Source organism: Vulpes lagopus, chromosome 19 (assembly GCF_018345385.1).
Source record: "Vulpes lagopus strain Blue_001 chromosome 19, ASM1834538v1, whole genome shotgun sequence".
NCBI lineage: Eukaryota > Metazoa > Chordata > Mammalia > Carnivora > Canidae > Vulpes > Vulpes lagopus.
The window spans coordinates 46,637,542-46,653,037 of NC_054842.1; the positions used below are offsets into that span (position 1 = coordinate 46,637,542).

The 15,496-nt window shown below is 39.1% G+C and overlaps 2 protein-coding genes across 4 annotated transcripts in view; one reads left to right on the plus strand and one right to left on the minus strand.

Annotated features, from left to right (window-relative positions):
- Positions 1-15,496, plus strand: part of MED12L (mediator complex subunit 12L) — a 325,697-nt gene that overhangs the window by 239,706 nt on the left and 70,495 nt on the right. The window contains exons 17-21 of the mRNA XM_041734039.1: positions 3,831-3,978; positions 8,477-8,595; positions 9,249-9,392; positions 10,883-11,046; positions 14,081-14,212. Of these exons, the coding sequence (XP_041589973.1) occupies positions 3,831-3,978; positions 8,477-8,595; positions 9,249-9,392; positions 10,883-11,046; positions 14,081-14,212 (707 nt within the window). The remainder of the gene's footprint in view (positions 1-3,830; positions 3,979-8,476; positions 8,596-9,248; positions 9,393-10,882; positions 11,047-14,080; positions 14,213-15,496) is intronic.
- P2RY12 (purinergic receptor P2Y12) overlaps positions 1-15,496 on the minus strand; it is a 45,991-nt gene that overhangs the window by 8,775 nt on the left and 21,720 nt on the right. For 2 of the 3 annotated variants that reach the window (XM_041734047.1, XM_041734045.1), the window contains exon 2: positions 1,366-1,487. The exons of the other annotated variant lie outside the window; for it this stretch is intronic. The gene's annotated coding sequence lies outside the window, so the exon portion shown is untranslated. The remainder of the gene's footprint in view (positions 1-1,365; positions 1,488-15,496) is intronic. 3 annotated transcript variants of the gene reach the window in all.

Here is a 15,496-nt window from a genome sequence, read left to right on the forward strand (position 1 = left end):
TTAAAGACCAGGAAAGGGCTAGCCACGATTTACCTAAAAATACTAATTATCTGACACAAATATGGTCTTTACAGGGCCCCTGTAGAGACTGATGGTGGGTTCTTTTGCAGGTAAATGCCAGTTGCTCTTGCATTCATGCCCTTGCTCTCAACTCTTGACTTTGCTTCTGGCCCAACTCTCTGAGCAAATCAGGGCCGCCAATGAACAGAAACTTCTCTTCAAGTTCCTTATTCATCTCCAAATTTCCCTGTAGTAGTATTTTTTTTAACCAGTTTTCTTTGTTTTCTCTGTGTTTTAGTAGAAAGTTGTCCTTGTCTTTCCAAATTCTAAACAAGCAGCCATTATTTCTATCTCCATTATCAGTTGTCTACCCTCTGATCTGGTTTTCTTTCATAGAGACTCATTTATTTGAAACCTATCTTTGGCACAAGAGTTTGCTATTGGTTATCCTAATAACGCTTTTCCTCCCCCACCTCTCAGGTGAGTCTTCATGGCCATCTACTAGTGAACATGGGTTTACTTCCCTCACCTTTACCATTTCACCATCTACTCTTTTTTTTTTTTAATTTTTATTTATTCATGATAGTCACAGAGAGAGAGAGAGAGAGGCAGAGACACAGGCAGAGGGAGAAGCAGGCTCCATGCACCAGAAGCCCGACGTGGGATTCGGTCCCGGGTCTCCAGAATTGCGCCCTGGGCCAAAGGCAGGCGCTAAACCGCTGCGCCACCCAGGGATCCCTCACCATCTGCTCTTACTACAACCCCATTTCCAGCTTTCTGCCACTACCGCTCTAGAGAAACTTCTCTTTTGAGGTTCATAAGTAATTTGTTGATTTGTCTTGTTTTTAATAAACAAGTCAGAGAGGCAACATCCATTGTGACCTCTTACTACATTTGACACTGTCAGCGGCCCCCAGTGTTAAATGTCCCTTTTCTGACTTCCATGACCTTTACTGTCTATTCATCTTATTACTTATGGAGAGGACATGTGCATCATTTGATGGCTTATTGATCTCCTTCATATCTCTGCTCTCTTGATTCTCCCCTCCCTCTAGAGAGAACATGGGGGTTTTGTACCCCTCCCAAGGACATAGTGCTCCAGTCCCTAGCAGCATATATTAAGTGCCTAATTAGTGCCAACTAAGGAGACTGTAAGCACAAACTAACAGTCTAGCAGGAAGGGCAGAGGCTAAATCACTCAGAAATGAGTGAATTAAAAAAAAAAAAAAAAGAAAATGAGTGAATTACAGCGTGGCAAGTGCTCCAAAGGTTCTCTTCCCCTCCATACTCCTCCTGTGCTAAGAGCTTACACTCAACTGAGGTGACAGTGAGGGACCTGACGCCGTAATTGTGCACAGCACTTACACGCGTGAGAGGCAGGAGGTCGGAGTATTTTAGGTGGCGGGAGGAGCAGCAGCAAAGGAAGGAAGTACCCCGGTGTCTTGAGGAAATGTTGAGTAATGCAGTACAGCGTGGACCTGGGGTGCCTGCAAGTGAGAAGTGAAATTGTAGAAATCTGAATGGACAGCAGTGGGTTCTCTGTCTGATAGGCCAACTGTTTTATATACTTTATCTCAGTTATTCTTAAAAAAAATCTAGAAAGTGGTATTAGCCCATTTTTCAGGGGAAGAATCTGAGGCCCAGAAAGGCTCATTGGGACAGAAAGACTCAAAGGACCATGGAATCAGCAAATGGCACAATCCGAATTAAGTCACAGCTCTCCCTTACCCTGAGGCTGGTTTGTTACTGATACAGGTGCAGCCACGGTCTCTATGTGTTTGTGACAAGCTCTACAAATGCTACTTTTGGGACACTGACTATGCTCCTTGAGGACAGGGAACATTCATCCTTGTATTTTCTCAGGGTCCCTTCCTCCCTTCTTGTCGGGAAGGTAGGTAGATACTCTAAAAGCAGTTGTTCAGTAACTCTATTACCATCTTCCCATCACTCCTCACCCAGAAGTTTACATCAGAACTATTTGACAAGTACCTTCATGGAAAACACTTAGTAGAGCACATGACTGACACTGCCTGAGGTTTTTTTTTTTTTCCTTTTTCTTTAAAGATTTTATTCATTTGAGTGAGATAGAGAGACAGAGCAAGGGAGCACACACAGGCAGTGGGAAGGGCAGAGGGAGAAGGAGACACAGACTCCCCGCTGAGCAGGATGCCCAATGTGGGGCCAGATCCCAGGACCCCAGGCTCATGAGCCAAAGGCAAACACTTAAACTGTTGAGCCACCCAGGTGCCCCCTGCCTGAATTTTGTACGGTTTTCTCAGTGCCCTCTTGTTTCCTTTCCAGGGCTCATCTACATCCCACTAGACAAAAAATAGATACATCAATAATGCCCTGTAATGGCAACAAAAATTGAAGATGAATAAGGAGTGTATTAGATCATTCATGTGTGCAACAAACTGTAGGTCACTACCTCTGTTGATTTTATCCTGTGATTAGGTATGTCTTGAAACTTTGGAGGACAGTTGGATATTCAGAATATGAATTAACAAATTCTAGTATTGACCAGCACCTAGCTCTTTTTTTTTTTTTTTTTTAAGAAGCATATTGGAACACGTGAAACATTGCTAATTATTCCTGGTCAGCATAGGAAGATGGATCGTCAGCGTATAAAATGCATATGTCTGTGAGGAGGATAAAAAAAGGAATCAGTGCGACAAGAAGTGGTGACTTGAGTGCACGTGTGTGAGAAAAATCGAATGATGGAAAATGACAGAAGCTGAGAGAGAAAACAGGCGCTTATTTCAAAAGTACAAAAGCAAAGTGCCACTTTGTGCAGAGCGTAGACTTTGTGCACTTGTTTTTTGTTTGTTTGTTTGTTTTATAAATAAGTCCACATAAGCATTGATATTCTCCAAGTCAAGGCTTTTGCTTTTTTTTGTGTGTGTGTGGCCATTATTTACACCGTGCAGTTGGTCTTCCCTGGGAGATAGAGTCTTTGCTCATGCAGGCTCCTTAGAATTAGATTCTGTTAGGAAGGCCAAGTGCCTAACATGGGCAAACATGTACAAAAAAGAAAGAAAATGGGACGTACTACGGCATAGAGCTTGGACTTTTGCTAATAAAATGTCAGAGTATAGGATGTGGTTGGCACTGGGTATGTGTTATTGGTATGCTGTCAGCAAGTAATTTCTTTTCTCTTGTGGGACATACGGTGCTTAAATTTACTGTGTCTATGGAATGAGGGTGAGGAGATGGTCCAGTAGAGGAGGGTGGTGTAGAACCTGTTGCATTTCAACTATTTGCCTCACACCTAATGATACCTGCCCTCTTTATCGTTTTGTTGTTTGGAATTAAATATACATACACATCACACAGTCATGTTGGAAGCCAGTGGAACATTTTTTTTTTTTTTCTCTCAAAGCACTTGAGGATCTAGCTAGGTCATTTAAAAAATATATATTTTAATGATGCTGTACATAGAAAAGTTTGCTAAGAAATAACAGTCTCCTTGAGAAAGTAGGACTAGATAATATGTAATATGATGTGAAATTATTACCATGTCAAATTTTAAACAATGAAAAATTTTCAAGAGTCAAAACTTACTCCGTAGGGTACGCCCACACCAAATGCTTCTCTATTAGGACTTCAGGTCAGTTGACACTTTTTTTTTTTTTTTTTTTATTTACACTTTAGCAAGTCCCAAACTGGAAAAACAAGGGTGTTGCCAGTGGAGGTTGAGGTGAATTGAAAGGTGGGCGGGATGCCACCACCGCAAGCCAGCATGGAGATGCTGTGGTTAGTGCATTTCATGGACATGAAATGCAACCCCACCCCTGCAAACAAGGGTTTCAAAATGCAATTCTGTTTTTCAGGATGAATCTTCAAGTCATGAATGTAACCAGCGCACAATCCTTCTTTATGGAGTGGGCAAAGAGCGTGACGAAGCGAGGCATCAGTTGAAGAAGATTACCAAAGATATTTTGAAAATCCTAAATAAGAAGAGCACCACAGAGACAGGGGGTAAAGAGCCTTAATGCCTTTGGTCCTATTGTGCTGTCTTTCGCCCTTCCTCTTAGCACGGTCTTTATCAGAGTCATACATGGCACCGTCACCAGAGTGTTTCCTCTCCTGAATGACTGTCTTACTGAAATATGAATAAGCACATTGAAATTTTAAGGCCTTGGTTCCATTTATAGCAAGCCTTATATTAAAATACCATGTTCTGTAGATAACATAAGGTAATTTTAATTTTCTATTCTTTTCTTTTCCCCCCAAATTTTCTACAGTGGGCATAAATGAAATACTGAAGAAGGTGTTGGAAAACCCTAAGCCTGGAAAATCTCCATTTCTCCCATTCTTTACCATCCTTTTTTAAGCTTGTAGTTTGCTCTGAGTACTCATATTTGCACAATGATTGAAAATCATGACAGTGTAGTTGCTGATCTTTTCTTATATTATTCAGAAGAATAATTGCAGTAGGTAGTGAGGACTGCCCATAATACCAAATGATTTCGACTAAAAAAGAAGGAAATCGGGTCTTTGCTCTATAATGCTGTCTTTACTTGGAGTAGTCTTTCCGCATGCTCTTGACATATATATTTTACAGTAAAGCTATGCCTTTATATTATGTCACCACATTGCATAATTGGAATTCTGTAATTATCTGCTTCACATTTGCCTAATTACTCTTTTGAAGGATTGTTTATTTTATCAGGCAGTCATAAGATATAAAATACGATATCATTATATATACTTCACTACCATTACTGGTGTTTATTTCCTTATTATGTAAATAATCAAAGGGGGGAAAAAAGTTTGAATTTTCCCTATGCAAACAGTGTTCTTCCTACACATGGCATAAACCACTGTAGGAGCCCTACTTTGTTGGCCAGTACAAAATACATACGTTTTCATGAGTCTCTTCACAGGCCCTCCAGTCTTTAGACTTTAGCCACGTGTTTGTTTACTAGAGCTTGCCCACACTAGATCATTCCTAGAGAAAAGTACAGCTAGAACCAATACAAATAGCTCTGTGTCTTTTCCATCAGTAGGGTTGCCCATGCAGCAGCAGGGTACAAAGGCAACACACTTCTCAGTGTGAATGTGGTGTAGCAGGTGTCTGATGTCTGAGGCGATAGTCTTTAGGACATAATGGAAGAGTTTTCTCCGGTGATTTACAACATTTCCCTGACTGCCCTCCCTTCCATTGCCACTGACAGTCCTTGTACCACACTGGGTCCCATGAGGGAGCAACTGAGAATTGTGGATGGGAACTGAAACCCTGTTGTTGTTGGCCTGTCATTATTGAGCTTGGTTTAAAAACAAAACAAAACAAAACAAACCCAAACCCAGAAACAAAGAACCTGCTCTAAGGAAAACTGTTGATCTTATGTTTTGCTGTTTCTCTGTGTTAGCGTAAAGACTAGATGGATTGCATGTAGAACACTGAATTCAGGAGAGATTTTAAGCTTCTTTTTGAGTACTTGGAAACCGGATGGACCCTATCTTTTTTTAGAAGGGTCAATAATTCCTGTTTCATCAATACTAATTTTAGAGAGTCTTCCTAGATCGTTGGGAATTCGAGGGTTTGGAAGTCTGAGAGGGGTTCAAAGGGGAAGGAAACAATGTGGTGTCCTATTTTGTTGAGACTGCTTCCTTCCTTCCTTCACAATGAGTGTTTCAGGCCAGACTGCAGTCTATCCTATCTTTGTACCAGTCTTTTTAATAGGCAGTTCTTGCTTATGAACCCCAAAAGAAAAAATCATTGTTGTTCCGTGCTACTTTTTTGAGATATCATCAGTAGAACCACCACTGTGGAGAGAGATTTGCAATGGAGAGATTTATCTTTCCCTCATTTCATTTAATTTTACTTTTTAAAGATTTACTTATTTTTGAGAGAGAGAGAGAATATATGAATGTGTGGGTAGGGGGAGGGACTGAGGCAGGGAAACTCCTGCAGATTTCACCCTGAGCTGGGATCCTACTGCAGGGCTTGATCCCTCAACCCTGAGATCATGACCTGAGCAGAAATCAAGAGTCGATGTTACATCGACTGAGCCACCCAGGTGCCCATGACTTTCTCTCATTTCAGATAAAATTCCTCAACCAGAGATATGTTATTTTGTGATGTAGTGAGTTATCTTCTGATAAATAGTCGAAGTTTAAGTCAGTGCTTAAAATCTAGTATGCTTGCCAGAAGCTAGCTAGCTAGCTGTACTTTTGATGAACGGTGATTTGTCCACTGTTTCAGCAAAGAGAACTGATAAGGGAGGAAAACACAGAACTGGTGTTAGCGTGTATTTCATTTCTGGCTACCTATAAAGGTGTGGTTTTGAGGAGCTCACTAGAAGTGTTCTCACATTAGCCAAGCCTTATGTGGAAGTTTAAGTGACACTTCAAGGTGAACATGGTCAGTCTTCATTTTCCATTCACATTGGCTAGTCACCTTTGGTTGTCAATTTTTTTAGGATTTTATTTATTCATTTGAGATAGAGAGCACACGTGCACGTGCATGAGCAGGGGGTAGGGGTAGAGGAAGAAACAGACTCCCCGCTGAGCCAGGAGCCTGACCTGGGACCCCAGAACCATGACCTGAGCTGAAGGCAAGGTGCCTTAACCATCTGAGCCACCTAGGCCCCCCATTTTTTTTTAACAGTAATGAAGTTTACCATAACAAAAAGGCCAAATTTTTTTTAAAAGGAAAACCAACATTAAGCAACAAAAAAGAGCAATAACATGTATTATGATAGCAAATTAACATAAAATAGATGAGGAAAATCTGTGAATTATGACTACATTATTTATTAGATAATCATTAAAATAAAGTAGTCCATTGAGAACCACCACTGATTTAATTTTTTTTGAAAGTGAATGTATTGAGGGGTGTATATGAGGTTTTCAGAATGTAGCTACATGAAGTAAAATAGAGCCTATTTAGCATAAACCAAAAAAATGCATTTGTGAATTCTCATGCTGGCTGTACTTCCTCAAGTGTGTTATTTTTGTTTATGTGTATTGGTCCCAGGAAGGACTAAGTATGTCATCTTCGCTTTTACAGTATATTGTACCCAAGACCATTGATGTGAGTTTTGATTGAGCTTTGGATCAATGATATTAGTAAATGAAAAATTCAGAATTTAGATATTTTAAGCATGCTTATTACATGTGAGCAGCTATATAGAAGGCAGGGGACCACACTTAATTTGAGAATAGATATGAAAAAAAAAAGTAGGTTTAATGAACTTCTTAGTTCTTACTCTATGCATTAGATTTGGTGTTAATGAAAGTGACACAGTCTTGTACCTTCTGTTACTCTTCACCGTTTAATTCTATTTACTCTATTTACTCTGCTTTAGGAAATCAAACACCCTGGTGTGTGTGCAGAAAGAAAATCTCTTCTAGAATTATTTTCTAAAATCATTACATTTGCCTTCAGCAAAATCTCTTTGCCTTCAGTGAAATAGTTGTGTCTTTAATAGGGAAAACAAAATTTGTAAAGTGACCTTTGTTCTCTGAAAGTAAACTTTCCAAATAAGAAGACATGGGTGATGAAGCTCCCGACTCAGTAGCCTTTGACTATTTAGAATCATAGTGTTAGAAATGATCTTAGATATCATAAAATCCAATCTTTCTGTTTTTTTTTTTTTTTTGATTTGTCTTTTTAAATCCATGTATTTAAGAATATTTAAGTCAGGATCTGATTCTTTTTGGATCTTAGTTAGCCTTAGAACTGTTAAGAAAAACGAGAATCCTCCTGGGGTTAGGAAGTGTTTATAATTTTTTTTTTAATTCTCTTTAAACTTCCTTATGCTAAATTGACACATGTGGCACTTTTCCATTATGTGGAGAGCTTTAATTCCATGCTACTCCTAAAAAAGTTTAAAATTAAATTACCTTTTATACATATTAAACTGTTTGGGAGAAATATCATGGTGAATGTCCTCACAAGATGCCAGGGAAGTTTCTGTGATCCTGGGTGATTCCCCCCCACCCCACCCCTTTCATCGTTAGCATCGTATTTTAAGACTTAGTGAGAAATGTGTATAGAGGCACTTCCCGTAAATAGTCTAAATCTGGAAACTACTCAGAATAAATAAATAAATACAGGGTGGTTTTTTGACACATTAGTATATTCCCCATGGATGGGAATTACTGATATTTCGAATAAGTTAGAATTGTCTCAATGATGTAGATCAAACTCAGGTTATGGTTGAATGAAAGCTGCCAGGCGTAAAAAGTATCTCTCATGTGGTTGGTTCCAAAGTGCGTAATACTAATAATCAAAGCCTTTAGAGGTCAGGATCTCCATCTCCTGGGGCAGAGAGGTGTTTAGGAGGATATCTAGGTAACTGGTGCGTAATCTGGTCATTCCAGTCTCATTATGTGAGTATATTTGCTTTGTAGCAATTCATAGCTTGTGTGCACTGCTCCGTATATGTTATACTTCAATAGAAAGTATCCACTGAAAAAGTCAAGAGCTTCTATTAAATGGAAAGTAATGTATCTACTGTATGTCTAGTTGGAGACGAAGGACAAAAAGCCAGGAAGAACAAACAGGAAGCATTTCCAACACTGGAGACTGTGTTCACAAAACTTCAGCTCCTTTCATATTTTGATCAGCATCAAGTGACATCTCAGGTAGCTGCTTAAAGCTGTGTGTTATGCATTTGGGATATTCATAGTTACGTAAAAATTTCTTTCATAAAGTATATGTATTTGGCCTTATTTTGTTTTATAGAAACGGTTTTAAAACGTGTTTGGAGTCCTCTCAAACTATTGAGTTAGTTCACTTTAAGTGTCAGGTTGTCTTCTTCAGAGAAACTAATTTTACTTAAAAATACTTTTGCTCTATGATAATAGATCAATAATGTATCAGATATTCCCTAATGCAATACTTTTGTTAATACATTTTAGTCTTATATTGCTATGGATAAGGGAGAAATCTGTTGATGACTAAAATAAAATACTATCTAAATGAGGAAAAAAAAAACCCAGATCTGTGTTGTTTTACAAGTCCATTGATAATGAGATGTTATCTGAAAATCACTTAGCATTTGTAGTTCTACCTTTAGGATAGTTGGGTTAAGATCTTAATGACAACTTGGCTTATTTCTTTAAATTATAGTCGCATTAAGGAAGTTGTCGGATTTGTACCTACTTTTCGTTTGTGGAAATATGTTTTAACTTTCTTCCAAGTAGAATATGTAAATTCAGATTTCTTGCTTAAAAAAAATAAGTTTGAATATTGATCTTATAACTATGTTCACTTTTGTTTGTTTTTCGTTGCCCAGATCTCCAACAATGTGCTGGAACAAATCACGAGCTTTGCTTCAGGAACATCCTATCATCTCCCTTTGGCTCACCATATTCAGCTTATCTTTGATCTAATGGAGCCAGCACTGAACATCAATGGACTAATTGACTTCGCAATACAGGTATCAGAGAGACCCTGCATCCTCTCATTTTTTAGAAAAGCAAACCTATTAGGAATCAGACAATTTAAAACGAGCAGCCCAGTGCATTTTTGCAAAATTGAGACATTCTGAATCAGCAGTATTTGGCTAGTATTTTAATTGCAGCTGTTTTCATGATTTTCAATTAAGTAATTACAATTGGTACTAAAATATATATAACAGACATTTTAAAATGTGAAGTTTTCTTTCTTCTTTTTTTTAAAGATTTATTTATTTATTTATTTATTTATTTATTTATTTATTTATTTATTTATTTATGATAGACATAGAGAGAGAGAGGGGCAGAGACACAGGCAGAGGGAGAAGCAGGCTCCATGCTGGGAGCCTGACGTGGGACTCGATCCCAGGACTCCAGGATCGCGCCATGGGCCAAAGGCAAGCGCTAAACCGCTGAGCCACCCAGGGATCCCCAAAATGTGAGGTTTTCATCTTTTGTTGTTTTGCTTAGGGAAAGGTGAAAGTTTAGGGACACCCAGGTGGCTCAGTGGTTGAATGCCTGCCTTTGGCTCAGATCGTGATCCTGGAGTTCTGAGATCAATTCGCATATCGGGCTTCCTGCAGGGAGCCTGTTTCTCCCTCTGCCTTCGTTTCTGACTCTCTATGTCTCTCGTAAATAAATAAATAAAAGTTTAAAAAAAAAAAAAAAGGAAAGGAAAGGTGAAAGTTTATGTACTATTTATTGTAGAGTGTATTTTAGTTTAAGAGCAAACAAAAAACCTCTATAATTTGATTTGTCCCATTAAATTACTTTAACAAATCCTTGAGTTTATTTATTATCTTGTTTTTAGTGAATAGAAACAAAACTTGTTTTCTATTGCTTATTGGAACTGTTTTGTTAATCACAAGAAAATAATAAGTAACTTCTGTTTCCTTAAAAAGAAGGGAAAAGAGAAGAAAAAGTGAGAGGTGTGATGTTCTCTGAAATGATCTGGTCTAGAACTTTGAGCTGCCATCAAGTCTTAGTAGCTGTTTCAATGTTGGATACTTCCTGATTGTATGTCAACAATGTCTAGGCAGAAGAAAAACGGTAGCATTTGGTAAAAGAACAATAAGGGCAGCCCATGTGGCTCAGTGGTTTAGCGCCTGCCTTCCACCCAGGGCCTGATCCTGGAGACCCAGGATAGAGTCCCACGTCAGGCTCCTTGCATGGAGCCTGCTTCTCCCTCTGTCTCTGCCTCTCTCTCTCTCTCGCTCTCTCTGTGTGTGTGTCTCTCATGAATAAATAAATAAAATCTTTTTTTAAAAAAACGATTAACAATAAAAGCCAGTTTGATTCACTGGGGCTTATTTTCTCACTCTGTAGTTGTGTGTGCAAATGGTCCTGGGACAGGATAATAAGTGAGACAAGACGGTATTAGAATGACTCAATATGTCCATGATTTGTGAAAATAAATGTTTTTCCTATTCATTTTGGCAGCTGCATTTTTATTCATTCTCTTCTCCCATTGTAGCTGCTAAACGAACTGAGTGTTGTGGAGGCCGAACTGCTCCTGAAATCCTCCAGCCTGGCGGGAAGTTACACAACGGGACTGTGTGTGTGCATCGTGGCTGTTCTCAGACGGTACCACAGTTGTCTCATCCTGAATCCTGATCAGACAGCCCAGGTGTTTGAAGGGTCGGTATATAGAATATCGTTACTGTTTCTCGCATGATTGTCTTCTGTGTATAATTTGTGATCAAATATCCTAGTGGTTTTATGAGGGAAAATAGTACAGGTGTTTGTTTCAACTTAAAAGATAGAGTTAAAGACCACTTTGGTGGGATCCCTGCGTGGCTCAGCGGTTTAGGACCGCCTTCAGCCCAGGGTGTGATCCTGGAGACCCAGGATCAAGTCCCACGTTGGGCTCCCTGCATGGAGCCTGCTTCTCCCTCTGCCTGCATCTCTGCGCCCCCACCCCCTGTCTCATGAATAAATAAATAAAATCTTAAAAAAAAAAAAAAAGACCACTTTGGTTAGAAAACGTTTTTCACAGGAGTCGTAAGCATGAGAAGTATGTTCTCGTAATCGAGTATGATTCTTTCCTGCCTCCTTTTCCTGCCCCTCGTTTCCTTGAGGAGAAGCCAGACCCTCGCAGCACTGCATCGTTTGCTTCCCCCAATGAAGCATGGCTTACTGTGAACGATGACTACGTGACGGCTGCTCTGTTGATGTAATTTCAGTTTATTGTCAAGACCAAATGAGCTTTGCACGCATTGTTATTTTCTCTATTTCCTTCTTCTATTTCATTTCTTTCAGAAGCTAAATACAACTTGACAAATGTTAATTCAGAACAAATGACTTTTTTTGCTTCTTAGTCTGTTTTTTCGTTTGTTTTGAACTGTAGGGTGAAGTTTACTGTCACATGAATTGGACCAAGCCCCCATATCATCATCATCCCCATTAGAAGCTGAGGTTACAGGGACGAGAGAAATGTAGAGGCAAAACACCTGTAGGGAGCCACCGCCTTTTTGTCTACTGCAGACTCCTTGCTCTAGGACTTCATATATATTAAAAACAACAACAACAAAACACTTCTTTTTCTTTTTCTGCCTTTTTTCTTCCTGGACTTAAAAGAAGCATGGGGTTCTTTAGTTCCACGGTACTTTTTATTTATTTATTTATTTCGTACTCTTGCCCATGCAGTCAATTTATAATCTATCCTAGACTGCCATCCATTTAACAGAAGCCTTTTGGGGAAAAAGAAAATGCTGCAGCAGTAATAGTACATGCTCACTATCAAATGAATTCTCAAACATCCCAGATATTTTTAAAAGTTTCAAAATAAACATTTTAGAATTATATGGCCTCCTAATAGCCCTCAGCTACCCTATAAAATTGAATGATTAGTACCATTTACAAATTGAGAAACTGAGACTCGGGCCTATTAAGTGAAGTGTTTGGCGAAGTGATGTACTTAACATCACATGGCTAGTAAATCTCCCAGATTGCTAAAAGTCATTCTAAGTAAGAGCGCATTCATGCCCCTTGATTTATAGTATGCTTTTAAAACTGTATATGGAAACCCATTAGTCAGTCACGAAATGAATATTATTACAGGTTTTGGCAAATTTTATTTTTGTTACTTTGAAATTTACTTGGACATTTTCAATGTCACGTTATCTATTCAATGTTCATGAAATCATATTTGATAATATATTTTTATTTTGTTATTCATACTAAGGATAAATGTTTTCCCTAAAGCTCTTTCCTGATATGCATATACTGGATCTCAATGTTTTTCTTATTGCTAACAAGTGAAAAAAATCAAGGAAACACTGACTGCTATACTGTGGATGCCTTCCAGACTCTCAGTAAATGTTTGTTTACTTTTATCACAGTCAAATTTCTTGCTTTTTGGAAGATGTCTGGATTTTTTTGTTAGTATAGTTAACAGATCGAATCCTCTCCTTAATTACAAGATACTTTTGTGGTAACTGACAGCTTTTATCAGTTGTTTGGTGCCTCTGTCTGCCATTACCGGTTCACAGGGTTTGGGATGTAACATTGTCATTTCTTTCCAGTTTGCTGGGTTCCACCTCTGTCTGGCATTTGTGATTGTAGTGTCCTTCTGGGCCTTGACAGCCTAGGGCTCTCTCTGGCTTCTGCATCCACTAAACTGAATAGTCCAGAGAGCTGTGGGTTGGAAGTCTGGAGACCTCAGCTCTCCTCTTGGATGTGCTATGAACTTGCTTTTTGCCTTTGGGCAAGTTACTTCGCCCGTCTGAGCCTCAGCGCCTTCTTTATTAAACAAGGAAGGTGAATCAGATGATTTCAAAAGCCCTAAACGCTTTAATAATCTGAGTCATCGATTACTCTGGTGGTATTACTGAGCCCTATAACAGAATACAAGATAGTAATAGTGGAGTCAGGCTTACAAATACGTGGATGGGCCACTAGTGTTTCCTTGTGTGTTATATGAAGTTTTGTGTGGAAAAATTAAAACCCTTTCCTTTTAGTGACATTCTCTAGAAGGCTTTCAACAAATAAATGCCATTACTATTCCGTCTCTGTACCCTTTTCCCCATGCCAGAAGGATGGTCCCTTTGGCCATAGTAACGGTACTAATTTGTTGAAAGCCTTCTAGAGAATGTCACTAAAAGGAAAGGGTTTTAATTTTTTCCATAAGGTGAAGTAAAATTTGTTTCTAGTTTGGATAAACCAGGAGAATGTAACCTCAAGTCATGAGTTCCTCGAGTTTTTGTCAGAACCAGCTCACGGTCCTGGAAATGAATTTCGCAGATTTACTGATTTAGAGACTTGTTCTTTCTCAAAGGAGTGGACTTAAGAATCTTTGCAAACAGCCTGAATTTATGAATGTGTTTACTGAAGAGAGATTCTCTGCTATAACTTTTTTCTTGTGTTCTAGTCACAGCAACTTAACTGATGGATTCCTCCATACATACCTTCGCCCTGGAGAAATTTCTTTCATTTCTTATTGTTAGTGGTATTTCCGAAATCTTTTTAAAAATCTAGTATTTCAGAATCCTAACAGAAAAACGATATTTTGTGCAATTATTTATTGCTATAATCATCATTATCAAAAATCTGATACCTTTTTTCTTACGCAAGTAACACATGGACGTATTCTCACTCTAAGAGAGTCAAACAGTAACATTTGTATTAGCAAAATCTGTATGTGCCTGATTTCTTCATATATTTTTCTCCTCAGGTTGTGTGGTGTGGTAAAGCATGTTGTGAACCCCTCAGAATGTTCCTCTCCCGAGAGATGCATCTTAGCCTACCTCTATGATCTCTATGTGTCATGTAGCCACCTCAGAAGTAAATTTGGAGACCTCTTCAGGTGGGTAGAAGAAAATCAACAGGAATAGGATCATGCCTGTATTTGGTAGTAACCCACCCAACACTGTCATCCTTTTTAATAATGAAAATTAATCCTGATCACATCTGCCAGAGTTCATACTGAATTATCTTTCACTATTCCTTTAATCTCCTATTAGTAAATATTTATGCTCATTTAGCTATGATTGCAATTCTGAGATATACTTGAGGAACTTTCTGCCTTTTGCACTTGGGTAGTACCTCACTTGGAATGTGGTTTCCCTGCTGTTTGCATCCTTACTTTCTCACCACCTTTGCTTCTCGGCTTCCTTGACCATCCTATTTCAGAGGGTGTCCCCGAGTGGGTGTCGTTCTCTGCCTTTTAGCGCTTGCTCTACCCCCACGAGTAGTCAGGGGCTGGAAAGCGCATATTTATTGAATGTTATTTTGAGGAAATTTTGATTATTAATTGTAGGCGGTGGTAGGAAGGGGTATGCTAATAGCTGCAAAGTACATTTGTCATCTAGAAAGAAGTAAGGAAAGAACTATCAGTTACAGGTATTTGTAAATTCTATGAGCTTTGTCTTCTATGAGGTTTGTGTCGAGTGTGACTGCTAGTCCTTGCTTTGTTACCACAACCGTCCCTCCATCCCTTGGTTGGATTATTGCAGAGTTGTACCTGGTTTCTCTGCTTGTACGCCTGACTTCCTTAGCATATTGTCGGCATATCTACTCAAGTCATCGTTTTAAAACAAGAATACCTTGACGTTTTCTAGTGGCTTCTTATCTACACAGAATAAAATTCAGAGTCCTAACCTAGCCTTCAGGATCCACTGAATCCAGTCTCCACTTCTCTCTCTTCCCCTCTGTTTACTCCACTCTGACCACATCGACCTCCTTCCTGGTCTTCACATCCTGTAAGCACACTCCCATCTTGGGGCTTTTGTACTGGCTGCTACCCTGCTGGTGATCTTTCCCCTCTCTCGCTTACATGTCCTTGCACACAGTGCATTCACGGGCATGTACCTCTACCTCCCTGCCCACCTGTTTTAAATAGCATCCTTTCCCCCCTACTCTTTGTCATTCCCTGAACCTTAATACTTACTACCCCTGGGTGAATTACATGTGGATTTATGGTCTAGCTTCCTCCTAGAATGTAAACCTTGTGAAAGGAGGAACTTTGCTTTGCTTTACTGCCATATCCTGTACCTTGAAGAGCATTTGGCTTCTAGCAAAAACCTACTAAATGAAAGATAAATCCAAAAGAAAAAGCCAGGATACCTTTAATGGTATCGAAGGGGAAAAA